At 41.3% G+C, this 27,807-nt stretch overlaps 4 protein-coding genes and 1 pseudogene across 5 annotated transcripts; 1 reads left to right on the forward strand and 4 right to left on the reverse strand.

Moving 5' to 3' along the window:
• Positions 1–1,166: 1,166 nt before the first annotated feature.
• Positions 1,167–6,148, reverse strand: acadsb (acyl-CoA dehydrogenase short/branched chain). Of its 2 annotated transcripts, none has more exons than XM_071536723.1 (11): positions 6,049–6,148; positions 5,419–5,584; positions 5,234–5,334; positions 4,918–5,124; positions 4,532–4,702; positions 3,979–4,104; positions 3,799–3,891; positions 3,570–3,659; positions 3,327–3,464; positions 2,566–2,665; positions 1,167–2,023 (listed from the first exon to the last, which is right to left on the reverse strand). In XM_071536723.1, the coding sequence occupies exons 1-11, from the start codon at positions 6,079–6,081 to the stop codon at positions 1,947–1,949; spliced, it is 1,302 nt and encodes a 433-aa protein (XP_071392824.1). In that variant the 5' UTR covers positions 6,082–6,148; the 3' UTR covers positions 1,167–1,946. The 2 variants fall into 2 exon arrangements, with proteins under 2 accessions (XP_071392824.1, XP_071392825.1); XM_071536724.1 differs by having other exon boundaries at positions 6,042–6,085.
• Positions 6,149–6,766: 618 nt separating this feature from the next.
• On the forward strand, positions 6,767–9,213 carry LOC139658603 (zinc finger protein Pegasus-like). The gene is made up of 4 exons (XM_071536735.1): positions 6,767–6,864; positions 7,065–7,242; positions 7,330–7,518; positions 8,254–9,213. Exons 1-4 carry the CDS (start codon positions 6,862–6,864, stop codon positions 9,183–9,185), a joined length of 1,302 nt encoding a protein of 433 aa, XP_071392836.1. The 5' UTR covers positions 6,767–6,861; the 3' UTR covers positions 9,186–9,213.
• Positions 9,214–15,433: 6,220 nt separating this feature from the next.
• On the reverse strand, positions 15,434–17,107 carry LOC139658610 (poly(A) polymerase type 3-like; annotated as a pseudogene).
• A 2,309-nt stretch (positions 17,108–19,416) lies between these two features.
• Positions 19,417–27,677, reverse strand: LOC139658588 (L-seryl-tRNA(Sec) kinase). Its single transcript, XM_071536717.1, has 6 exons — positions 27,397–27,677; positions 21,235–21,475; positions 20,928–21,129; positions 20,733–20,808; positions 20,531–20,624; positions 19,417–20,395 (listed from the first exon to the last, which is right to left on the reverse strand). The coding sequence occupies exons 1-6, from the start codon at positions 27,613–27,615 to the stop codon at positions 20,178–20,180; spliced, it is 1,050 nt and encodes a 349-aa protein (XP_071392818.1). The 5' UTR covers positions 27,616–27,677; the 3' UTR covers positions 19,417–20,177.
• LOC139658585 (poly(A) polymerase beta-like) lies at positions 24,489–26,711 on the reverse strand. Its single transcript, XM_071536714.1, has one exon. The coding sequence runs from the start codon at positions 26,709–26,711 to the stop codon at positions 24,489–24,491; it is 2,223 nt and encodes a 740-aa protein (XP_071392815.1).
• Positions 27,678–27,807: the final 130 nt, after the last annotated feature.

Raw genomic sequence — 27,807 nt, forward strand, 5'->3', positions numbered from 1 at the left:
TTTACTGTAGAAGTCTGGAGTGAAGTGAATGGTGTATTTAATCAGCCAACAGGGAACCTGTGAGGAAAACTTGTGTGTTCACTCTGGTTCTATAAGATTTGACACACTGACATTTTGTTCTCAGTGCCATGAACTGTCACATGGGCATTTTACCCCAAAGATATATCGTACAAAGTGTAAGGCATCAGCCATAGGTGTCATCCATATGCCATTTGGAATTTAACAATGTGTTTCTGACCACAGTTGCGGGTTGTCCAGAGAGAGAACCCGTTTGTTGTTGTTATTGTGAGTTCTACATTGAAGGTTCAATATGTTGAGGAATTATTTCAATTGCACTGTTATAATAGATTGATGCCATGGTCAATACGCAGATGAAGTTAAACCACCATTCACCACAAATATGAAAAATAGTATTGATATGTTGATGAGCTATTTTATTGTTTGCAGCAATGCTCTATTGAGATTGTAACTAATAGGCATAATCATGTATTGTTAAACTATGTTTGCATATATTATGCATTGACTTGATCTGAAATTGTTTTTTATAACATACTTATTCGGTGTTTGACTGGATCATCTCTTGGCATCCCACATCTTCACTATTATTTATCAGCTTGTTCATCACTGCCAGTCTCTTGGCCAGTCACACTACCTGCTCCGCTTAAGAATCCAACATTTTTCCATCCCCATTGTCAGATGTTGTGAAGTAATGTCAGTGATTAATGCCTTTCTCTCTGTTGAACAGGTATCCTTGCCATGCACACATTAATTTTTACAAGAGGTAATGTGGTAATAGCTATTAGGTATCTCTATACTTGGCCACAGCTTATGTCTAAGTAAAACAATAGACCTTGTTTAACACAGGCAGCACATGTAGGCAATGGAAATCTAATCAATCTTATCTCACAGACAAATTACCACTCTGAGACAATTATCTGAGGCAGGTTCCTTCCAGCTGAAATGCCGGCATAATTAAATTGATATAAAATAACATTAGTGGTGACAGGCTATTAGAAGATGTGGTAATTGACTGCTCTTTCTACGAGTGGCTGCCACAACTTTCAGTGCTGATGTCCGTCAAGAAAATGCTGCCATCTAGTGAGAAAACTTGGTCAAAGCTTATGATGCCTCAATCACACTGAGGAAAGAAACTGCTGTATGCACTTATACTTGACATTTATTGATATTGTAAAATTATTGATAGATCATTCTGAACACAATTTCAATTTTACAATCTCTTTAGCAGTGATGTGAAATCGTTTCTCCATATACATTTCTAACAAGATACTGTACATTATTTATAGTGCACACTTAAGGAGCGCTCTGTTAAGATGAGATATTGGCCTACTTTGATTTAAGCAAACTATGCTACCAGGGCTAGTCCACAAAACGCTTACCAACCATGAAGTCTTGTGGATCCTCCTAACTCACACAAAACACATTGTGAAGGCACTGACTTGTTCAACTCAAATCTCTGTCGACATATTTCAAAACTTCATTATTACACTGAAATATGTGGTCAAAACAGTAACATTATGATTTGTTTTTCCTGGCATAGTTCCTCACAAAGCTAAATCAGATGAAGGAAGAGATTCTGAAAGAGACATTAGGGACAGAAAGGCAGAACGGTAAAACAGGTATAAATCTACATCAGACATACATTGTTTGTGTGTCATTCACAGACCTAGAAAAACGTGGGAGAAAAGAAACTGGACAAACACTAACATCACATCAGAATAACATTAAACCCCAATGGTGGGCAAATGTAACCGCTAGTCCATAAGAATAAGAATTGGGAAGGAACAACATACTTTACAGGAGAATGGACACAACATGGTGACACTCAGGACCAAGATCAGAAACAAAGAAACAACTAAAGTGAAACAACTAAAGTCATTAAATAAAAACCAAGGAGTGTAAATCCATCAGGCTCCAGCTAGATCAGTTCAGTGGTCGTACTCCTTATCGATGAACTTTGCAATGGTGGACAGCTGGACATTTGTCGTTCCCTCATAAATGGTACCTGCATACAAAAACAAGCATAAGAAATTAAGAATACATCGCCGGTGCAGAAAGCAACAGATTACAAGGACAATTTCTTCAAATTCCACTGGGCAGCACATGAATATGCAGCTTTCACTATCAGGAGAAGAGGGAACAACTATCTTATTATGCAACTCAATCTGCCGTCTCTCCAGCCCCCCCAAAAAAATGCAGCGCCAAAATGGAAGTGATGAAAGGAAAAGTGACATTGTGGCCTGACAGCTTCCTTGGGCGTGTGTTAGTTTAATGACACTCAGCACACCAAGGTCAGACAGGGGAATTCCTGCAGAGTCAGATTACTTGGCCTCCTGGGCAGCACAGCCAGTACTATCAGCCCTGCTCTCCTCCCCACTTTGGTCCAATCACCAACAACTACAGCTGACCTTCCTACACCTCTCATGAGTTGTTCTCTTTTCACGCTGCAAGGAACAGCACTATAGCTTTAGTAGTGGTCATTTAAACCATACATAATCTAACTAACAGCATGCATGCAGAAGTCAATATTTGTTCAGCCATGCTCACCAATTTTACAGTCTCTGTAGTATTTCTCTATGGGGTAGTCTTTGGTGAAGCCTACTCCTCCCATCCATTCTATGCATTTAGACGTGGTTAGAGTTGCAACCTGAGTAAGACAGAACAGAACACAAAATATTTATATACCAACAAGTCCAGAGCAAAACCATCTTTCTAGGGCTGCACAATTAATGTAATCGTATATCGTGATTATATGTTTCCACAATGTAATTTGGCAATATTGAAGTGTTGCTTATATTTTGCCCTGAAAAGTTCTGGTGTGGTATATGAAGCACTTCCATTACATGTGACCGATCACAACCTTTGAATATGCAAGGTGCATCCATGTGACCAAATCGAAAGTTAGAATGGAAAAGCTGGCAGTTCCAGTGGGAAAGATACTCCGATTTTAATCCAGATGACGACAAACGAGTACAGATTCTGTGCAAAGTTGCCGTAGGGTTGTAGCTATGCCCCAAAATAATTAAGTAGTAATTATTTAATATTTGAACACTGTAAATAAGGATCACAGTAAGAGTAAGACATTACGAGGGAAAACAAGACTATGTAGCTATGCTGCTTTGAGATATACTGCACTGGAAAAAGTGAAAATATAAGGTGCAAAAGTGCGATAAACTAATTTTGTTTCCTGAAACCGAGACAAATAATTACAATATTTTGCAAAATAATCAGGATTATCATATTGGGCATGATCATGCAGCCCTACATCCTTGTGTTGAACTGCAGTCAGAACAGATCAGGAAACTTACCTCTGCAGCAAAGTATTTGGCCATGCAGGCCTCCTTAATGAAAGGTCTCCCGGCCTCCTTCAGACGGGCGGCGTTGTAGGTCAGCAGCCTGGCAGCTTCAATCTGTGTGGCTACATGGGCTATTTGGTGCTGCATGCCCTGAAACACATACCAGAAAAACATAAGAACTAATTGCTTAACACGCTGGTCACTGAAAGGACGTGAAACATTACTACAAAGTTATTTAAGGAGATGAACCTTTACCTGGAAGTCAAAGATGCGTTTTCCAAACTGCACCCTCTGTCTGGTGTAAGGAACAGTGTGGTCAAAACAGCCCTGTGCCAGCCCCAGCATCTGAGACACAGAGAACAGGTTAGTGTACCTGGAACATTACTGCTACACTCGTTCCTGAATAGAATCCCTTTAGCTTGCTTGAAGGGCATACTTTAGGCAACAGAGAACAGTTTTAGGATACGATGTCTCATTGGCTTACCTGAGCAGCAATTCCAATCCTCCCCTCATTCAACATCCCGATGGCATACTTGTACCCTTGGCCAGCTTCTCCCAAAATGTTCTTCTCTGGGACCTACAACAGAGAGCATCAAGTCAGTAAGGGTCACATTATGTATGAGTTTTGTATTGGTGCAGTACATTACAAGGTATTTGACTGCACCTTGACATTATCGAGGTTCAGCGGGCAGGTGGAGGAGGCTCGCAGGCCCAGCTTGTTCTCCTTCTTGCAAATCTCAAGACCCTCCGTGTCCCTGTCCACCATGAAGCAGGTGATGCCCCTATATCCCTGTCAATCAAAGGTGTGTTAGCCTTTAACTTGGAATGACAGAGGCACACATTACACTTTTCCACAGTCAGCTTGAAAAGACAAATGATCTCTGTTTGAAACAACATGCAAAAAAGATCATGAGTATTTTGTCTAAAGCTGCACTGAGCAACATTGCACAATGGTGGCTCTTACTGAAAATAAAAATTATTTTTCATTGACTTTTCATTGACTTTTCATTGACTTTCATTGAAACGTAAACAAATTGCAGCGAAAGATAACCATTTGAAAAAGGGGAACTTCAATAGATGGATGTGTTTTACATTAAATCTTGTCTAATGCAGCTTTAAAGGGAAAATACATTAAATGAATGATGAAGCCATGGCTGCTGCTGTATGTTTTTGTAGATGAAAACAGGCAGAGAATGGAAAGACAACTTATTACTCACAGCAGAAGGGTCGACGTTGGCCATCACCAGGAAAACCCCAGCATGCTCTGCATTACTGATCCACATCTTAGATCCGTTGATAATGTAGTAGTCCTTCTGTTTCTCAGCACGCGTCTTCAAAGCAAATGCGTCACTCCCCGACTCTGCCTCAGACAGGCAGAAGCTACCAACCTGTGTGACATGAGATCAGTATGTAAAGGCAATGGGGAAAACATTCCAATACTTTCCAAGACAGATTACAAATGAGTCATAAGTCATAGCTGTCTCCATCTTCAGATTAAAATGAGGAAAGCAACGTTTTAATTCACAATGAACATATATAGCTTTTTATTCCATAGATGAATGCTCATTGAAGCCTGGGAGAGGCAGATGGTAATATTACTCACCATGTCAGTGGCCAGTCGGCTGAGGTACTGTTCTTTCTGTTCTGGGGTGCCCAGGTTGGCCACCAGTGTGTTGATCAGAGTGTTCTGGATGTCACATAGCACCGCCACAGAGGGGTCCACCTTTGCCAGCTCTTCAATGACCAGAATGGAGGAGAAGAATGTGGAGCCAGTGCCGCCGTATTCTGGGTCAATCTCAATGCCCATAAGCTGTGACAGTTCAAATGAAAGTGATGTCAGAGTCGTTGGAAAAAAACGAAAAAACTGACAGGCATCTAGACTGTTTAATCCTATATTATAGATTTAAAAAAAAACATACGCCTTGTTCAAAAAGGGATTTGATCACTTCCTCATCCATGGCAGAATTCTCGTCCATCTTTGACACAAATGGGGCGATGCGCTCTTGTGCATACTTTTTCACTGTTCAAAAACAGGACAGATGAAGTTTAGTGTTTTAGGATTTTTTTTTACACTGTTAACAGTGTTACATTTATCACAGCTCACCTGCGTCCCTCATCATGCCCTCCTCCTCAGAATAGGTCTGTAGGGGAGGGAAGGAGAGCCCCATCCCAGCAGCCTGCTCTGAGGCCTCCTCTGGGGCAGATCTGGTGGACCTGCCCCGCAGCCCGACCTGGCATGCACCCCATGGCCGAGAGATCTGTCTGCCAACCTGAAAAGATGACAGACAACAGTGTCAGTCAGTGTAACTAGCGGTTGGTCCTTGCTAACATAACGCTGGTTAGAGCTAGTGGCAGGTTGAATGTCAGTTTGAGTGCAAGTCAACCATGTTAGCTATATCACAGCGAAAATGTCATATATTCAACGTTATTTTTCGGAGTGTCATTCGTATGGTTTTAGAAGAAACACAATAATTTGTGTGCAGCCGGTCTCAAGGCATTATTTTTGCTAAGCTAATGCTAGCGTTAGCCATCTATTAGCTAGTAACGTTACGTGATAGCACGGGCGGGGTTGCGTAACAGAGTTATATGAAAGTACTGATGGCATGGAAAACGCTTCATGTATATTTTAGGAAACAAAACAATGCGGAAAACCAGCCGTATACTTAAATCGACAATTGTAGCAAGTCTGTCAAACAGTACATGATTTGATTTCCCCCATACAATTACCTCTCACCTTTGAGAAAACCCTGACCAACGGTGCAGCCATGTTTCCTACTGTTTACATGCGTGAGTGTTGCTGCCTTCAAATGCCCCTCGTAAGAGTGGCCGATGATTTATGTTTTTAATTGAAAGTGCATTCAGTTATTTTTCTGTCGCATAGCACGAAATGGCCATCATGTATCTGCGGGGGTTGATAGGGTTGCTGAATACCAAATGACTCAATGATTATTTCGCTACATGCTCAGATTTCTGTCTTTCAAATCTCACTTTCCGCCAGTACTCTCTGTTTTGGAAATATCCCCCTTGCATTTTCAAATAGGACTTCCATTGGCGACTGTGCTAAAAGCAAGCAACTGACATCACACACATTTTGCCAAAAAAACAAACGACAAAACTGTATTATTTTGCATCGACATACCTCTTCATTGAACACGTCCATTGGATCTCTGCTCTCAGAAAATATATGACTTTTGTATTTCATCCTTGGTAGTCAATAGAGGTCGGTAATAGTCCTAAAATGTACTTAATGCTCCTTTAATTTATTAGCCAAACGCTATATATTATTTTTTATCATCAGTTGGGACTTTCATGCTAGTTAGAGGGGCTTCTTGGCAGTCGTTCCTGTGTGCTCCATTCGTAATTACGATTTTTTCGACAGTACCTGAAGGCAGCAAGTACGCGTTTTGAGTGAACCGGAAAACAAAACGGAAGCAGTTGGGCTTTCAGCTGGGAATGCATTAGCCGGCTAGCCAATCTTACTCATTTAGCTACCAGGGCCAATTTCTACACATCTCTCCGCAAAAGAATCATGTTTCGCAGAGGCTGAATGGTAAGATATGACTATAGAACAGGGGCGAGGATTTTATTTGGCAGCTGGCTAACGGTAGCATGTTTGTTAATCTAGTTTCATAGGCAGCTAACATTAGCTAAGCCTCCCATCAACTGCCAAGAGAGTGATGCAAAACATGAAAGCAGAGATTTGTCGTGCCTCCGGTTGGCTAACCGTCTTTCTCACTCTGTCTTTTACAGGTACAGATTGACAAAGTAAGATTCAGCACTGAAGATAGAAAAATGGAAGATATAAAGACTGAACCTGTGGATTTTGTGAAGGAATTCCAAGAATACCTGACACAGCAAACCCAGCATGTCAACATGATCTCAGGCTCTGTCTGTGGAGAAAAGGAACCAGGGGAATCGTTTCAAGCCGGTGAGAAGGGAGCAATTTCAACCAGCACCTTCTCTTTGATTATCCTATAGTCAATCTCACAATCATGGTGTGTTGGTGTGTTTTCAGTTGCCGGAAAGAGTGAGCAGAATGGCCTGGACCCTCCGTCTGTGGAGGTAAGCCTGTCGCTGGAGGATGGATCAGAGTTACAGATGGATGGCTTGGAGAGGACTTGCGATGGGAAGTACAAGTGTAGCTACTGCAGTTATGCCAACAAGGGCATGGCTCGTCTAATAGAGCACATCCGTATCCACACAGGTAATCCAAACACACTTTGGACTAAGTGGGATCCAGGGACCACCAGGGGTCCTTATGATATAGTATATTTAGTATGTATATGTATAGGATGTAGTATGGTATATAGAAATGTAGTATGGATTAGGCTATAATATGACATGGCTATAGGCTATGATACGATAGGTAAGGCCCCTTGATACATGCTTGTAATAAAGGGCTATATAAACTTGACTTGAGGAGGTTCCAGGCGGTCCCCGACAAAATGAAATGAGAAATTGTTTAATTTCACTATAATGTAATTCACTAGAAGTTATCCAAATTAGAGGTTATATAATAATAACTGTTAATTATAGGTTTCAATCTCCCCACATAGTGTAGACAGTTCTACATTTCAATACTAGACAGAAGTCTTCCCATATGGAGATCCATGGGACAGATTCTTATCAAATGTGGGTCCCTACCCGAATGTGTGTCTATTTAGGGGTCCATGACATTACAATGATTGAGAACCCCTGTCATAAAAAACAGGTAGTTTCAACCAAGCACTCTGAGACACGGCCCAACTTGTTAATTACCATAAAGAATGGCTATGTTTTTTTTGGTTTTGTTTAAATTCTCATGTACACATGCGTTTGTATCTGTTTCATCACCGCTGTTCCCTTAATCACAGTATACCCTCTCAGGTATTATCGCTATATTACATCTTGCAGCTCTTTGCACTAACCTTGTTTTATTCCCCCTCTGGTTGTCACCTAGGAGAGAAGCCTCACCGCTGCCAACTGTGCCCGTTTGCCTCAGCTTACGAGCGCCACTTGGAAGCCCACATGCGCTCCCACACAGGAGAGAAGCCGTACAAGTGCGACCTCTGTGCCTTCCGCTGCAGCGACCGCAGCAACCTGTCGCACCACCGCCGCCGCCGCCACAAGCTGCTGCCCGCGAGGGGCGTGCGCTCTCCCTTCGCCAACAAGAGGATGCTGAGCGTCCTGCAGAAGAGGACGGGCTCCCTGGGCTTCGGCAGACGGCTGCTCATCAACTTCAGCCCTCCTTCGATGGTGGTGCCCAAGTCAGATTACCTGAATGACTTGTCTCGCGAGCTCCAGCAGCATTTGAATGGCACCGAGTATAAGAACCTGACCAAGGTGCACGAGGGGGACGGTAGCGACAGGGGTGCTAATGGTTTGACGTTCGATAACCCGCTGGACCAGCTTTCTACACTTGCTGGCCAGTTGGCCGACCTACCCCCCGAGTCTCAGACTCCCGCGTCCCCAGACACGGAGTCCTTTAAAGATGAGAAGCCCATCCTCATACATCAGGTCTCAGGTGCACCAGTTGCCGTGTCTACAAATGGGGTGCAGACATCACCTCCTACTAAGGAATCTCCCGGCTCAGGCCACAGGAGTTACAGTCCCGTGCCGGGCCTCAGCTTCGAGCACAGCGTGCATACACTCTCTGCAAGCATCGGCAATAGCCAGCCCAGTACGCCTGCCCCTGCCCTGACCACACAGGACCTGCAGCTATTACACAAATGCCTCCACTGTGATATTCACTTTTCAGATAATATCCTCTACACCATTCACATGGGCTGTCATGGCTATGAACATCCATTCCAATGCAACATCTGTGGTTGCATATGCATAGACAAATATGATTTTGCATGCCATTTTGCCCGTGGACAACATAAAAAGTGATTTCCCTGCAACATTGAGAGACTTTTGGATCCCCTTGTATTTACTTTTCTATATATATATATATATATATATATGTATATAATATGTGTGTGTGTGTGTGTGTGTGTGTGTATATACCTCTATCTATCTATATATATACATATACACACACACACACACACACACACACACACACACACACACACACTCATGGAGCACTTTATTAGGAACACCTACACATGCTTATTCATGCAATTATCCAATCAGACAATCATGTAGCAGTGCAATGCATAAGATCATGCAGATACAGGTCAGCAGCTTCAGTTAATGTTCACATCAGTTGGAGCTGACAGAAAGGCTTCAGTAACTCAGATAACCTCTTTACTACTGTGGTGAGCAGAAAAGCATCTCAGAATGCAACACAGTGAACCTCGAGACGGATGTCACTTTGGTAGCTGGTTGACATTGAGCTGAAAGCTGATACCTACCCAGTATTAGTATGGTGTTCCTAATAAAGTGCTCGGTGAGTGTATATATATATATATATATATATATTTATATAAACTTGGTGACATTGTTTCTCATATGTATTTAATTCATGCATATGCTGTTTTTTTTTTTACACTTACAAATTGGACTGTTAAGTTGCCTTATTATTCTATGTAGCCCAATACTCTGAGCTTTTCAGTTTGGTTTTGGATGGACACAGACAATGCGTGGTTTGTTGAACTAATTAAGCACCAAAGTTTCCATCTCAGTTAAACTGTCAGGACACACATGTTCTGAGAAATCCTCAGAGAAACTGATGTGGCATTTTTAGTCAGGGACTACCTGATTGGATCCTTTTCTGTTCAAAACACTGCAGTTTGTGTCCAGCCTGACTTATTGTAATCCTGCTTGCTGTTTTGATATTACTCATTCACACCTCATGGTACAGTGACTGCAAAGAGCATGAGCCAAATCATTCAGCAATTTTTCAAATAGATTTCATTATTAAAACTCAATTTTATTTCTGGCCAAAGTAGTACCAATCCATTAACTTTAAAAAGAATATAACTGGTCTCTTTAGGAGAGCTGATGTGTATTTGTTGTGGTGCATACCCATCTCTAAGCATTACATTTTTTTTGTAGTGATTCATATTTGTATTGTAGCTGATATTTTGAGGCACTGAAAAGATCCAGGGGAACCCTAGCATAGCAAGAAGTGATGTGACGTAATGTGACTGGTTGTTTCAAATAGTAGCTCACTGGGTTTTTTTTTTGGTTTTTTTTACCCTTGGTCTAAAGTAAAGCCCTGATCAATTAATTGTTTGCACATGTTTGTATGTGATGACTGTATTGTGGACAAAAAAAAGGGAAATTTTATTTTAATGAATCAGTAAATTATTTGAATCCTGACAAAAGACTAAAATGTTATCTGATCAACATTAGTCTTAATTACATAAACCATATCAATGATTGTTTAAAATTAGCTTTGAGAAAAATTTTAACCGTTTGAAATGTTTTATTTATTTTATTATTTCTTTAGAAATTAATGGTATGCAAATTAAACATAAAAAAATGAAATGGATAAATGAGACATACAGACGAGACATTTCAAGTCTTCTTTTCACTCAGTGCCACAATGGGCAAACACAACTGAAAACTATGACTAGAAAACATCAAGCTGTTTTTTGTACTAAATATAAATACCTGAAGTATTGTACATTCATTCATGCCTTCGTAAAATCTACATTTGTGCAAATTCAACAAAATATTCACAGCTGTTGTTAAATAAACATTAGAAAAAGCAATTATATTTCTTCCTTCAAGCATGGTCATTTATGAAGACTCTTAAAATGTTCTTTTTATTTTGGTCAAAAACGTCCACAGCTGTTTTCACCACATGTTCCACATCAATATCCTCTTCTTTGGCGATGGGCACTTCTTGAAGACTTCTTGCTTATGCAGGTTGTGAAGAAATCTTGTTTTGGATTCATTCAATTAATTCAACTTCAACAGTGCAGAAGAGATCAACTCCATCAACCTCTGGCTGAAGGCGAGCCATGTAGGCAAAGAGATAGACACAGAGGCAACAAATTAATGCTTATTGCACTGCTTTACATGTCCCCCTTCGGCATATTATCTGTGCTGTTAAGTGAGTTTGAGTGAATATTAGTTTAGGCTCAATTAGGTCACACATGCACACACACACACACACACACACACACACACACACACACACACTTTAAGCAAGAGTGCCTTTCAGTAGTAGGGACACTTCCTGAGAAGGCACTTTTTCATTTTTTCTTTGCTAGTGTTGTCACTAGTCATAGGGTCGGCCTCGCCTGTGACTTAATATACTCCATTAAAACAACACAAAGATAAATGTATTTCTTTGGAGTTTCTCTGCACTGCATCAGTGAATAGTATGACTAATCAAATCAAAACTTGGATACCAACTCATATAATAACATTAAGGTTTTATTTATGATTCTGAACTCACACTGATATAAACTGTCATCAAGAATAAGACAATGGTGTTTACCATTTATTTAGAAAACAATCTACAAGTTTGATTTTGGGGGAAAAACTGAAAAAATAGGGGGAAATGGTCTCAGAAAATGTATTTCCTGTATCAGAGTGGATTCACAGCAAAATCCTCGTGACTGTGTTTTTGAAAATGTTCATGACCGCTGTGGTCAATACACATAGATACAGTATATTATAGCTAGCTAATGAGAAATTATAGGGCTATAGCTACTAGATACTTATATGCCACAGTAACATCAACTTCAACTCAAGCTAAATGCCTCATTTACACCTCAAAGCTACCTATAAATAGCTTACCAAAATCACCAATAAAATACCAGATTGATTGTCTGCAACATGCCCCTGTGGGTCCTGCCCCTGTGGATCCTGTGTGGGCTTTTTGTGGCTGGGCTAGGGCCAACCCACACCGATCTCAAACGGGCCCAGTGTGGGTTTGCCCAGGCGAGGCCCACAGCAGCATTTTCCCTTTGCCCCTGCTGTTTTTACCCCTTTTAAAAGTCAAAATTTCGTAAATATCTAATATTTATCTCTCAATCTTTTAAATCTAATATTTAATTAAAGACTATGTAAAATATCTGCTCTGTCTGCATTTAGATAGCATAGTTGCATTTGAATTGCTACACCCCCTTTCCAACCCAAGTGGTATAGTCCATTAGTCCAACCTGCGCTAAACCACAGACGATGGGACGATGTGATTGTGAATGGAGTAACGGCAGCGTACAACAGCTAACATTGCACAATTTATGGGCAAAGAAAAGTAAAAAAACAAAAAAAAACAACAACACAGGTGTGTTTCTCTTTACCTTGACTGTAACCATCAGAGGTGAAAGGCAAAAAGTTATGTGACCTACATGTATCTAACGTTAGCTAGCTCCAACGCTCCATTTCGTGCTGTGTGCCGAAGACTTCTCTCTGTCTCTCTGAAACTGTTTAACATTTGCCAAGCTATCTAGCAAAGCTAAAGTGAGATGTTTTCAACAGATTACTGAAGCTGATAGCCTACTGTTAGCAGTGTCAGCACAGCAGACCAACAGCAACAGGTAGGATGCCACAGCAAAAGGATAGTTCGGCCGCGGCCGCAATGATCCCTCAGAAAACAGACATAATTAGCCTACTAACGGATAGATTTCTGTCCGTTGGGCTGTTTTGGAACGTCAAAGCAATTTAAAAAAAAACGCCTCTGATTTGACGAATCCGTCCGTCCAGAAGAAGTTCAACTGGGTTGAACCTTCTGTCCGTCAAAACGGACGGAAATCTGACCGAGACGGACGTGTCCGGACAACGGACAGCTGTCATTGAAAATGAATTGAAATGAACGGAGACGGACAGACACAGCAGTGTGGCAGGCTTTAGAGAAAAAAAAAAGAACTATGATATTCAAAATGATTTAATAATGTTTTCATGTAACTGGCTTATTTGTCATTTTGTGCAGTATACCTATGAATTATGTTTGTTCCCAAAAAATAAATGAAGCCTTTGCAGACACCTCTCCCGTGTTTATAGCATCTCTTCAAATGAATGGGCTTCTTTAATGTAGCATTGAGAATGAAGCATCACAGTATACAAAACAAATATATAAAAATATATATGTAAAATTGGAGGAAATGGCGTATTAAAAAAACAAACAAAAAACGCCCTGTTCAGATTTTGCCCCCACACATTTACACAAAGTAAGGTGCCCATGCCAATGATTGATAGATAATTTAGTTCTGTCTTTCCAGTTAATAATAATAATATTTTAGCTATGGTAAATGTTATGAAATGACAACACATTTCGCTACTGTGTTTATTTAGCCGATATAAATTTGAGGACAGGACAGACATTCTGTAAAGTGACCATATTATCAATGAATGTACTTTACTGTTGCATATTGTGCTGATTTTATGGGATTCCCTACAGTGTTTGGTTCAGTGCATGCTATTGCATTCATATTCCATTACCACAGCTCTCAAGAACATGACACCTAATTCTAGTCTAAAATAAACTCTGATATAATGTACATAATAGATTTTTGGCTTACCAACAAATATAACATTACAATAATCATCTGTGTTGGACATGTCCCCTGAACTTTTTGAAAGTGCTTTTTTCTGGTTTCTGCAAGTTAATGTAGAAAGACTGTTTGGTTCTTTTGTTTAGACACACCAGGAGAGAGAGGCAACAGGAGAGAGACATACACAATGGGAGAGAGAGACACCAGGAGAGAGAGACACAACTGGAGAGAGAGACACAACAGGAGAGAGAGAGAGAGCCACACAACAGGAGAGAGACAGAGAGAGACAACAGGAGAAAGAGACATGAGAGAGAGACAACTGCTGAGGTAGTTGTCCAATAAAAAGCTCAGAGCCAGCAAATCAGGAGGTTTGTCTTGAATACCTCAATGCTCTCAAGTCATATACAGCAATGCTTCGACACAGAAAAGCTATCCACATGTCCAAGCAATTAACTGAAATTGAAAATGTTTATCAAAATAAATTCTGGGATCACTGGAAAAAAAAACCCAGCCCCACAAGAACAAAAGACAGTTTTGTCATAAACCGTGGAAACATTTGGAAATCCTATTTTGAAATGTTGTATGAAGAACCAGAATCAAAAATCCTAAATTCAAACCAAACAGCATCAGATCTGAAGAGGCAGTCCTAAATTACAATTGGTCAGTTCTCAGGGAAATTCCCTGAGAACTGGAACAAAGGTCTAATCACCCCTATATATATATATATATATATTTTTTTTTTTTTAAAGATTTATTTTCAGGCATTTTATGCTTTATTTGACAGGGACAGTGTGAGAGGGAGACAGGAAGGTATGGGAGAGAGAGAGAGGAGGACATGCAGCAAATCACCCATATATTTAAGAGCGGATAAATATGATCAGTTACAGAGGAATTTGTGTGAACAGTATTCTGGTAAAGTTTTTTGTAACCTCATTAATACCAGGATACAAACTTTCCTAAATCAATACAATGTACTCAATCTATGTCAAATTGGCGTCCTACCCAAACACAGAACATCAGACCACACGTATACCCTCCACACTGTCATTAGGAAACATGTACATGACAAAAACAAGGACAAAATATTTGCTATATTTGAAAAAAATATGATCTTATAAAGTCAGTGTACTCTGAAACAAATGCTGTGTCAAAAGTGATAATAAAAGTTAGAACAGAGTATTTCAAACAGACAAGGCTTGATGTTGGCAAGATATTTCACAACGTCATATAAAGCAACCTCACTTGCTTGCTAAATAGTCATCTACCTTCCTCTTATGATACTATTCAAAACACTGTGGTGGAGGACTGTATGATGTAAAACTAGACAGTGCACATACTTTAATGCACAAGGTCCATCTTGCTGTCTGGCACTAGTGTCTGGGCAATTTTGTCCCCACAGATGTGAGCACCATTTTGGTCAGCTGTGTACTCAAACCTGACATCAAAAGTATCTATTTATAAGGTTTTCCTTTTTTAAAATCATAGAATTACGACAAAGTATGAGGGAAGAGAAGGGGTGAGGCAGGAGGAGGTGAAACAAGTTTCTATTCATGTGGTTGTCTGCTTCTGTCTGCTAAGGTGAAGCTTGATGGAATTCTTCACCTCGGAAATGAGGTTGATAGGGAAGAGTGGCACATCAGACAGGACAGCAGTGGACAATCTCTTAATTTGTGCCCCGTTCTTCACTTTATGAAGTGAAGAATGATGATGAAGGCATCTTCTCAGTCACCTCTGCCTCCATTGTCATGCTCTCATCCTCCTGTGTTGGCTTAGTGAATCAATCTGATCCTTACCAGCTTTGAACTTCTTGACTGGCATCTCTGACTGGCGAGAGCCTGGCCTCTTTGTGGCTGGTGGGTTCTTGCTGGAAGAGGGGGTCTTAATGAGCCGCAGACCCCTGGTGGACCCTTGAATGTTGTCAGAAAGCCACGTTTCTGTAAAGATACCTCTACCTGCTACACAGAGGGCATCAATATCAACACCTTCTGCGTCTACCCCCATACGATAGGAGCCAAATGTGAAGATCTTCTATTAATGATGCAGGTAAATTCTTGTGTTCACTGATCTCTTTAATCCACCATTGCTCTGTGCCACAGCACAGACATTTTTAGCAAAAGACTGGACCAAAGGTCAGGTCTATGTTCCCATTTTCAGACCCCTCCAACTTCTTAAAGGCAATCCCAATCATGCACATTGTACTCAACTCCTCTTTGTTGTTGCTTTCCTTGGGGCCAGAAGGACTGTGGATTGACATGGGCCAGAGTAATGTACTCATTGTTCTCTAGATTTCCCACCAGGATTCAACTCTACTAGGCCAACCCACATGAGATGCTGCTTCTTTGTCGGTGCGTTTACTAGCAACACAATATAATGCTTGTGTTTCTGAAAGAAGTTTGGTGCTTCAAATAGTTTGGACTACTCTGCTTTGTTCTGCAATATTTCGGTAGTGATGGTAGTCTGCCATGACCGCTCGGGGGGAGGCAGACACGTTGTAGGTAGAGTTATGCTGGGGTGATGATTGGCATCAGGTGGTAATGGTCACTTGAAGTAACCCTGGTGTCCCAAACTGGAAGGTTGAGGCTGCAGTCCTCTGGATGCTTTAGCAGAATTGGGATTGGCCATTCCCACATGGAGAAAACTTTGAAGAATTTGTGCACCAGAGTGGAGGCTACAGCATTAAGGTAGACCTGGCAAATCCTTACTACCAGCATGGCCATGATACCCCACCCAGGAAGCCTAGGGTGTTAGAATAAATGTTGTGGCATTTATCCCACAGCTTGATGGTTCTTAAAGTGCGCCTGTTCTCTATATTGGGCACGAGGTGAAGAGTCTCATCTGTAACTCAGTGAGACTCCTTATGGAGTGGATGTCCATGTTCCTCAGCAGTCCATCGTCCTGAAGATCCAAATTTTTGGGAATGATTGGCAATGCTAACCAGGCAAACAGTATGTCAATCTCAATTCCATCAAAGGATAGTTTGATGACGGCATCTTCCACAGCCAACAGGTCTTTAACCTCCACTTGCTGTTTCAGCTCCTCATAGAAGTGACGAAATCAGGTCTCTCTACATATTGAGGTTCTACACAGAGGGCATCAATATCAACACCTTTTGCCTGTACCACTATACGATAGGAGCCAAATGTGAAGATCTTCTATTAATGATGCAGGTAAATTCTTGTGTTCACTGATCTCTTTAATCCACTCCTTAAGCAGTGTATTTAATTTACCCAACACCATTGCTCTGTGCCACAGCTCCATCTCTTCCTCAAACATGCCATATATTACGGTTTCAGTCAGCTTCTGGGTCAGGATCAGGTCAGCCTCCTCGGGCAGATCCAAGCTGATGGGAGAAGTGATCCCATACAGCTTGGGGATCTGCTGGGCTGCTGGAGCCTGGCTGGTGAATCGAAAAGGCATTGTGGCAAGAATCAACCGCTCTGTTTGCTCTGTATCATCCTCGTCATCTTTTCTCTTATCAAAATATAGCTTAAGCATGTAATACACACTCAAGCGAAGTCTGTACCTTTGTGTCTAGTAAAGACAGTGTGTGTATTTCATACAGTGCCAACTCTGTCACAGAGGGCTTCCATTCCTCAAGGGTTTGTTTTTCTTTCTTTTTTTTATGATTTAACCAGCAAGTCCATTGAGATCCAATTCTCATTTGAAATTATGGACTGATAACCAGATGCCAGTTCTATGGAAGCCCTGAGCGGCAAGGGGGAAAAATAGTTATTTTTTTCAGGGGCGACTTATTTTGGAGTAGGATTTCCATAGCCTAAACTAAATTAATGAAAGTCTTGGATTTATTTGGCAAAATAATACTTACTTCTGCTATGCCTTTCATAACATATACATAGTATTCGGTTGTATCACCACACGGCCATCTTGGTAGGAAAATAACAGGTGATTGTAATAAATTAACAGGTGAATCTAATCAAATGACAAACACAGCCAATGAGCTGTGTTTGCCAGTAGACATGTTTACATGCACATTAACAATACGATTTGAATGTGGTTACGGTAATACCAGTACGGAGAGTCTGTACTGGGTTCAATTAAGGGCTTACCAATATCATCCACAACTTGTAGAATGTATGAGGACCTTCCCTTTCAGCTGATTAAGTCCCTACAGCCACCTGAAGGCGGCAGGACAGGTATGTGTGTTCCACCTGCAGCCTCTAATATTAAGGAGGTGTTGCGCATATTCAAAGCGCTGCGCAATTACGTACGCCTCAGCCAATGTGGGTATTTTGATTAAATATTGTGTAACCAGCACCAGGCTCTTACAAAAATGGTACACGACCCTCTGTGCGTTTGTGCACACCAAACTGGCAGTAACTGGCTATAACTGAAAAAAACAAACTGTCGTTTACAAATTAAAATGGAAATAAAACATTACTTTGAAACTCTACAGGATGTTAAAAACCAGAAAGCCATTAAGACTCTGGCTATTTACAATGCCTTAAATATATTTAGTTTATTTTTTTGTAAACTCTGCTCTATTTAGCCTAGCCTCTATTAGTCTTATTTCGCATGTTTTACTTTTATTAGTACACTTTAGTTCATCAATCAGTAGAAACTCTATTCAAATTGCAAAATGTTCAGTACGGCATACTGATCAAACCTGCATACTGTCATAATGATAGCACTTATAGTTTATGAGTTATAAAATACATAAGTGTCTATGACCTTCCATCCGCTACCATGATATTTATAACTCAGCCACTGTATACAGTAGAAACTCCATTCAAATTTCAAAATGGTCACCACGTCAGCTTACAGCAATCACACGCATTTTCTTCAGGAAATGCTTTTCTAGTTTATTTTGTATTTTATTTTTTCCTCTTTTTTATGCAGTCATTGATGTATTGTTGACAGACTGATGTGTTCCTATGACATTGTTATGTGGTATGAATGTATGATAAATGAACTGAAAAAAAAAAAGACCCTCCTGTCGTCAATTCCCATCCAGACACCCAGACAGAAATCCTACATGCGGAATTCAGGGCCTAGGTCCCCATCTGCTGGCTTCATCGGAGCACTGACATCAATGTACTAATCACCAATCGATTCTATTGGCTGAGAGCTTTGAGAGTAGGGGTCACATGTTATTGTAGGCCTTGCCCACAGAATTTGAATGGATTGATGGATCTATTCAATTCCATTCCATTCCATTCTTTGTTGTTTATAACATGGCTAAAAGTTAAGTAATAGTTATAGGCTTATTGACAATGGAGGCCCGCAGAACCATAGGCATTATAGTTGAGGAGCTGATTCATTTGGGGTATGTCATTTTAGGCATTTTTTCCAGATGTTTGGCCTGGGTTCAAGTGGCTAATTCCACTAACGTTACTCAAATACCACAAGGTAATAATGTTACCTACCGTTGAAGGTTCTAGGATAGCAGAGGACGAGTTATCAAGTTACTGTTTACAAATCCTGTTACTAAAGCCAAGTCATTGGCTCAGTATATAACATCTTGTAGCTAACAGATAAACAAGGTGCTCCCTGGTTTCTCCTATTGACCATGACTTGTGGTTTCCACTCAGTTACTTGCATGTCATCCTCCAGAAAACTGAAAATGAGACAAATGTTAGTTTTACAGATCATCAACAATGGAATTAATCTTAAATGTCCTAAATGAAGAAGACATCACTGATCATGGCGCTTCAGTGTAATTTATTCAGCGTTGATTTAAAATGATGTGAAACAAAACCATTGTTGTCTTCTTCCTGATCCATTCCAGCTTGTTGTGCTTGGCTTGCTGCCTTGTCACCCAGTTGTTATGTAACGAGCACTATCTAGGCTAACGTGAGCTAGTTTACAAGTTTAAAAACACACTTTATAATGTAGCTTTAACATTACCTATTCAAAGCAATGGGCTGACAGGTTTAATGCTGGTCAAATGTCTCATTTCCCTCCAGTGATATAAAAAGGAAATTCATGAAACAAGTATAGTCTAATAAATAAGTACAGGCCTACCAGCCTTTTCCACCTCCATGCTACTTATGGCAGAAAAAAACAAAAAACAATGTGCTGGCAACAAGTTATAGTAAACCCATTATTATCACAGGATTTTACAAATATGTCATTTTATACAGTGGATGAAACTGCAAATATGTAGTGAAAAAACAGCAGTATAGGAACCACACAGAACTCATTGTGGTGCTTGCTTGGGTGGGATTGGTCTTGGCATACCAGGGCCCTGCTGGGTTTGAAATGTTTTACATATATATATGTATATATATATTTTTTTCAAGTCTTCGTCGTTTTACTCTGTGCCACAATGGGCAAATCCAACCGAAAACTATGACTAGAAAACAGTTATGTTTTTTGTACATTTAAACTATATTTAAATACCTATGTATTGTTTATCATTCATTCATGCCTTCTTAATGTGATATAAAATCTACATCTGTGCAAATTCAACAAAATATTCACAGCTGTTGTTAAATAAACACAAGAACAAGTAATTATATTTCTTCCTTCAAGCATGGTCATTTATGAAGATTCTTAAAATGTTCTTTTTCTCTTGGTCAAAAACGTCCACAGCTGTTTTCACCACATGTTCCACATCAGTGTCATCTTCTTTGGCGATGGGCACTTCTTGAAGGAATTGCTTCCGCAGGTTGTGAAGAAATCTTGTTTTGGATTCATTCAACTCAGCTGCCAGAGACCTCATCCGTTCAGGGGGCACTTTGTTTTCTAAACCCAGGGTGACAAAGAAGGATGCAATTTGTTTTTTTTTAATCATTTATTTTATCATTTTAATGACACTCACGTATGACATAGTGTTAGCAAAATGTCAAATCTGTAATATTAACGTAGCTCACGACTGACCTCTGGCATTCTTCATGGCTTCAGAGACCAAGCGGCGACAGGCCTGGTCAGCCTGGTGAACCACACTAGTGGCACATTTCAGGCGGTCAGCCTCCTGCAGAGTACAGGACAACAGAACAGATAAATATACCACTTCTAAAGTTGCGTATTTATATTCCACTAGCATGTTTGAACAGGTTTGAGGAAAGCAACATTGACATGCCTTTTGTTCCACGTTGTCATCGACTGGACTCAGTGGGTTGCTCAGTGCAGAAGAGATCAACTCCATCAACCTCTGGCTGAAGGCAAGCCATTTAGGCAAACAGATAGACACAGAGGCAACAAATTAATACCTGGTTTAAGCAGTCATGACTACTTCACCAGTAAATGTTAATAACTGATTATTGCACTGCCTTACATGTCCCCTTTCTGCAAATTATCTGTGCTGTTAAGTGCAATGCTGCTCTCCTCCCACGAGTTCTTCTGTGGATTTGGAGACTCCAAGCGCTTTGCCATCTCCAGTATCACCTCGGTGGGTAAGGACTGGGACCTGTTCTGGTTTCTGCTGATGCACGACTCCACAGCACAGTGCAGATACACCTGGCAGAACCCCAGCGAACCTGCAGTGAACAGTCACCAAACAAATCAATTCAACCAAGGGAACGCCACCTGAGAGCACTCCAATAAGTAGCCTATCCTGCACACAGACAGAGCAGAGTGCTTACACTTTCTTGCAAGTTGGTACACTTCGTATCTCATGCTTGGATAGTAGAAGTTGTCATCCAGTAGAATGAGAAGTGGTGACCGGTCCAGACTCTTAGGTTCCAGCAGAGCTCTGATGCATCGTCCCCAGGCAGCAGTGTTGATGTGGCAGCTGGTCGGTGGCTCTGCCAACACTTGAGGTTTCCTCAAGAACTGCTCGATGCACTGTAACACTGCTTGTCTGTGCAACTTCCATTCAGTTTGCTAGAAAGGAAAATATGTTTTAGTCAATAAGAATTCTTATTTTTGGGAGGCTCTTTAACTCATGTAGACAATATGAAGGCACATTTGTGTCGATTAGGCACCAAACTATTGTGGACATTTAGTACATAACATGGGAACTCTAACAAAGAAAAATCACTAGAATATTCAATTATTATTTCTATTGTGACACTTGTGTTTGTGGCCCACAATATTAAGTTTAGTGACCTTATTGTACCTGATGTTCTGATGTTTCTGATGTTTTTACCTCCTATGGTATCAACCTTCACATTACAGGCCATATTGCTCAATTCCTATTTTTTGCTCAGATCCGACATCAGTGTGAACAGTAGTGTTGTAGTCGAGACCACCTAAACCGAGACCGAGTCAAGACCAAGACCAGAGCGTATCAAGTCCAAGTCAAGACCAAGACTTTGAGGGGGCGAGACCGAGTCAAGACCAAGACTGAAGGGGGGCGAGACCGAGTCAAGACCGAGACCAGACCAATGCGAGTCCATTTTCAAGACCATGTAATCAGAGTGATGGCTCAACATTTACACCATTTCTCTGCTAAAATTCAAAAAGAAAGAAAGCATTATTTAGGAATTTAAGTAAAATACAAATGGATGTACAGTATGTACTCAGTGACAGAAGGCAATCCTTTGAAACATTGCAATTCGATTTCACTGACCTTTGGAAAAGCTCAAGACAGTGGGCAGAATGAAACAGAAGTGTTAAAACACCCTGAGCAGATAGCTTCACTAAAACATTCAAAATTATTATCAGGTTATAGCTGACCCTTGCTTTTATGTCACAATGTATAATTATTTTGATTCCTGAAATGAGAAGAAACATAAACTTACTGTCATGTATAGGCTACAAATTGTTTTTATGTTACAGTGTTTTGACTTTGACCAATGTGAGAACTTGCCCCGCTCTCCCCTACTCAATCTGCCAGAGCGCCGTTGTGCAGACGAAAGTGAAACTTAAAATTCCACAATTTACTCGCCTGTGTTAGTAACGGTATAAACAGTAACCTGATAACACGTCTTCTGCTGCACTACAGACTTTAACGGTAACGTTATTACCTTGTGGAATTTAAGCCTAACATTAGTGAAATTATAATTTAACCAATAACTGTGTCGCAATGCTTTAATGCAGGCGTTGAATTGAACGCGCCATGAGCCTGTATAGAATCGGTGCTTGTTCTTAGAACTGTTTTGTAAAACTCTTTCTGTAGGCAAATTGTATTATCTCATTCTCTCCTCCTCAGCTCAGAGGGGGGTGAGTGAGGGTGGCAGCGTTTAATGGTTAATAAACTTTCAAACTTAAAATAAGCCAAGTTATCGGTTGCAATTTGAAGGGGAAAGTTTTATATCCAATCACAGTAAAAAATAAATAATAAGACAATGCACCGGCAGGTAATGATGTTACTGCACTTGTGGTCTCGACTGGTCTTGAAATAAAATTCCGAGTCCTCTTTGTCCGAGACCGAGTCAAGACCGAGTAAAAATGCAGTCGAGACCGAGACCATCACAATGTGGTCTTAAGACCGGTCTCGAGACCAAGACCGATCTCGAGTACTACAACACTAGTGAACAGACCTCTTAAAGGCCCTTAAAGGTTTTCTTTCTTTTTTGCAATACCATAGACCTTTATTTGTGAAAAAGTACAATACCTCATGCTTACAAATAAGCCTAAAAAACAGTTGATCAGAAAAGGAGCATTGTAAGAACAAGAGAGTACTTCACAGAAAGAGTGATCTACACAGGTAGATTTACGCACCATAGGATGAGTAACATATTCCAGGTTAAGCACAAACAATTCAAAGTCAAAAATGTTGAGTGACAATTTCATACACCTTTACGCTTTCAATACAGTGAACAAAAGTAAGCTGGTGTTGCTAAAACTAATCTAAAAAACTAAAACTAAAGTCTTAACCTCTTCAATAGTCCTTCAGTTCCAAATGTCATGTGACCAAGCAACCAAATGAATGAAAGAAAAAAAAAGAATTGTATATCACATTTGTTTTGTAATACAAATCACATCATTAATGCCCCATTCAAAAATTGATTTTCTAAAAGCTCTCATGTTATATTCCATGCAAAAGTATTCTTAAAACAAGAAGTTACTGTACAATGGATGTATACTTGGAAGATCATTAATTGGTCAACTCTACTATCTAATTCCCATTCTTCTGCCAGCACTCAGCAACCATTTGACAGAATCAGAGCATTTATGAGAATTCCTGTTGATGAGGAACCTGTAATAGGCCAGGTGCATCAAAGATGGCTGCTGCCTGGTTGATATTACTAATCTGACGGCCCTTTCACTACTGTGCATGATGGGATTAGCTCACTGGTTCGTTAGATTACTGAGTGTCAAAAATGTTGTATTCGGCGAAAAAAAAAAGTAATGAAGCCAATAATAAGGGTAGAAATCTACTCAAAACCAAGTGAAAATATCAAACTATAGCTTGAAGATGCTTGACGCTGGCAAGATATTTCACAACTACATATAAAGCAACCTTGCTTGCTTGCTAAATAGTCATCTACCTTCCTCTTATGATGCTATTCAACACTGTGGTACAGATCTGGAGGACTGTATGATGTAAAATTAGACAGTACAGATACTTTAATGCACAAGGTCCACCTTGCTGTCTGGCACTAGAGTCTGGGCTATTTTGTCCCCACAGATGTGAGCACCATTTTGGTCAGCTGTGTACTAAAACATGAGCTAGTTCCACTAATGATGTTAGACTGTGTGCATTTCGGTGCACCAAAATCTTGGCTATACTCACTACTGTCCCCTTCATCCAAAAAAACATCATTGTGCAACACCACATCATTGCAAAACATTATCTTCCAGTTACAGCGCTTTCAGTAAAGTTACCCCACAACAGCAACAAAAGTATGTCTGTAAAATCATTAAGATTTTTATTTTTTTAACATAAAATGGGGGCAGAATAGGGAAGGAGGCAGGGGGAGGTGAAACTAATTTCTATTCACGTGATGGTCTACTTCTGCCTGTTAAGGCGAAGCCTGATGGAGTTCTTCACCACAGGAATGGGGTTGACAGGGAGGACAGGCACATCTGACAGGTCGGCAATGGGCAATCTCTTAGATGATGCGTCATCATCCTTACCAGCTTTGAACCTCTTGGATGGCATCTCTGACTGCGGAGTGCCTGGCCTTTTTGTGGCTGGTGGGTTCATGCTGGGAGGGGGGGTCTTGCTGAGTGCGAGACCCTTGGTGGACCCGTCAATGCATTTACCGTTTGTCTCTGAAGCTGATATTTTATCAACTTTGAACGTCTTGGCTGGCATCTCTGTTTGGGGAGAGCCTGGCCTCTTGGTGGCTGGTGTCCTCATGCTGGGAGGGGAGGTCTTGCTGAGTGGGAGACCTCTGGTGGACCCTTCAGTGCATGCGCCGTTTATCTCTGAAGCTGACTCTTTATCAGCTTTGAACTTCTTGGCTGGTGACTGGAGAAAGCCTCGTCTCTTTGTAGCTGGTGGGCCCATGGTGGGAGGGGGGGTCCGGCTAGGTGGTACTCTGGTAGTGATGGAGCGCTGGCGGCTCACTGTGGGCTTTGCTCCCTCTGCTTCTCCTGTGGCCTCTGTGTGAGGGACAGTGGCAGGTCCAGAACTGGCCCCAGTAGAGCTGCAAGTGGGATACAGTGTGGCACCCTTATTTGGGGTGGAAGAGGGCATGGTTGTAGGGGAGGAGATCTGTGAGATTTTGTGTTTGAGATCAGGTAGCAGGTGGTGAAGCTGTTTCCTCTTCACGTGCATGGCTGATATTTTCGTCTCCTCCTCAAACATATTACTGCTGATTGCCTGGCTGTAGACAGTGTCAGCGAAAGACCCCAAGTCAAAACTCAGGTCTATGTTCATGTTTTCAGACCTCTCCAACTTCTTGAAGGCAATTCCAATGAACCACATTGTGCTAAATTCTTTGTCATTCACTTCCTTGGGGCCAGGGAAGGACTGTGGGCTGACATGGGCCAGAGTAATGTACTCATTGTTCTCTAGATGTCCGACCAGGATTCTGATCTTTGACTCTACCAGGCCAACCCATTCGAGGTGCTGCTGCTTTGTTGGTGCACTTGCTAGCAACACAATGTAGTTCTTGTATTTCTCAAAGAAGTCTGGTGCTTCAAACAGACTGGACCACTCTGCTTTGTCCTCCGATATGTTGGTAGTGATGGAAAGACCCTGTTTGAACTCGTCTGCCATGACCGCTCGGGTGGAGGCAGACACATTGTAGGAGGAGTTCTGCTGGGGGTATGCCGGGGTGATGATCGGCATCAGATGGGAACGGTCACTTAGATTAACCCTGGGGTCCCAAACTGGAAGGTTTAGCTTGCAGTCCTGAGCCTGCTTTAGCAGTATTGGGATTGGCCATTCCCACATGGAGAAAACTTTAAAGAATTTCTGTACCAGAGTGGATGCTACAGCATTGGGGTAGAGCTGGCAAATCCTTGCTACCAGTATGGCCCATGATACCCCGCCCAGGAAGCCCAGGGTGTTAGAATAAATGTTGTGGTGTTTAGCCCACAACTTGATAGTTCTCAAAGCGAGACTGAAGTGCTCTACATTGGGTACCAGGTTAAGAATCTCCTGTGCAACTCTGTAGCCATTGATACTCCTTCTGCAGTGGACATTCATGCCCTTCAGCAGCCCATCATCCTGAAGATCCAGATCTTTGGGAACGATTGGCAGTGCTAACTGGGCAAACAGCATGTCGATGTCAATTCCATCAAAGCGTAGTTTGATGACCGGGACGAATGCCTCTTCCACAGACCGCAGGTCTTTAACCTCCTCTTGGTTTTTCAGCTTCTCAAAGAAAGAACTGAAGAAGTCAGTTCTCTCTACATGTTGAGGTGCTAAACAGAGGGCATCAATATCAGCTCCTTTTGTGTGCACACCCATACAATAGGAGCCAAATGGTAAGATCTTGCCTCCAACATCTTCTATTAACGATGTAGGTAAATCTTTCTGTTGACCCATTTCTTTAATCCACTTATTAAACAGTGACTTTAATTTATCTAGCACCATTGTTCTGTGCTTAAGCTCCAACTCTTCTTCAAACCCACCATATTGTTGCAGGGTTTCAACCAACTTCTGGGTCAAACCCAGGTCAGCCTCGTTGGGCAGATCCAAGCTGATGGGAGATGTGACCCCATGCAGCTTGGGGATCTGCAGGGCTGCTGGAAGCTGGCTGGTGAATTGACATGGCATAGCGGCCAATCAACCGCGCCGTTCTCCACGTATTATCCTTGTCGTCTATCCTCTCCGAACTATCCTTGTCGTCTTTTCTCTCAAATTGTAGCTTAGGCTAAGTCTTGCACTCTCAAGCAAAGTGTGTACCCATATGTCCACTAAATGAAACCGCTTGTATTTTATCCTGTGCCAGCGTTCGATTGCCCTCTGTGATGTCACGCGCGAGACGCAACAGAGGGCTTCCATACTTCCAATATGTTAAAGTTTGTTTAACATAGTTTTTTTTTTTTTTTTTTTAAGTGAACCGCTGTTGACAGAGATCTGCGCCTGCGCAATGGAGTATAACGTAAAAACACAAATAATTAAAGTTCTTACTGCGCTTGTATGGCCACTGATCCGATCAGTCTCAGCACCACATATGAAAGTGGCCAGAAGCTGGTTTGAAAAGGTCAAATTTTTGTGTTCACACTGCTGAGAAAAAAAATCTGATCTCACATCTCACAAATTACATTTTTATCCCCATGCTGTCACTGCAATATTCCTATTGTATTCTTATAAAAAGTTAGTTTTGCTGTGATATTTGTAGCCTATAGTAAATAGGATTAGCCCACTGTTCTTTTTCGTAAGGGGAATATTCATGCAAACTCACCATAGACATGCACATTCATCATAACGTCGCCGTAAAATAGTTAACTTTCTTTACCGTTTGCTGCAGCCCGCCATCATCCTCCAACACTTTGAGCTGAAAAGCACGATCGGGGATCAGGTCGTCGTAAGGCACTACAGTGGATCTCCATCCCTGCTGAGCAGCGAGCTTGCTGACCGTCCGGGCCAGCGTCGACTTCCCTGCAGCAGGTAAACCACAGAGGACACACAGACAGGCTGGTGGACGGCCAAGACTAGCGGCATCGTCTGCGTCCATTTATTGCCAGTGAGGTGTTTACAAATCCAGCTTTCCACGTTGTAGCAGCTTTGACAGCTCGCGAGGACTTCCGCATCTTCCAGCGTCGAACTATAAACAAACAGCACTTCCGGTTAGCAGCTTTCAAAATAAAAGCCCAACAACATGTTTTGTTGCCACGGATACAAAGCACGAAAGTGGAAAAATAAAGAC

Source organism: Centroberyx affinis, unplaced genomic scaffold (genome assembly GCF_046629955.1).
Source record: "Centroberyx affinis isolate AG114_WGS23_722 - 3 ecotype Tasmania unplaced genomic scaffold, CSIRO-AGI_Caff_v1 ptg002930l_1, whole genome shotgun sequence".
Taxonomy (NCBI): Eukaryota; Metazoa; Chordata; class Actinopteri; order Beryciformes; family Berycidae; genus Centroberyx; species Centroberyx affinis.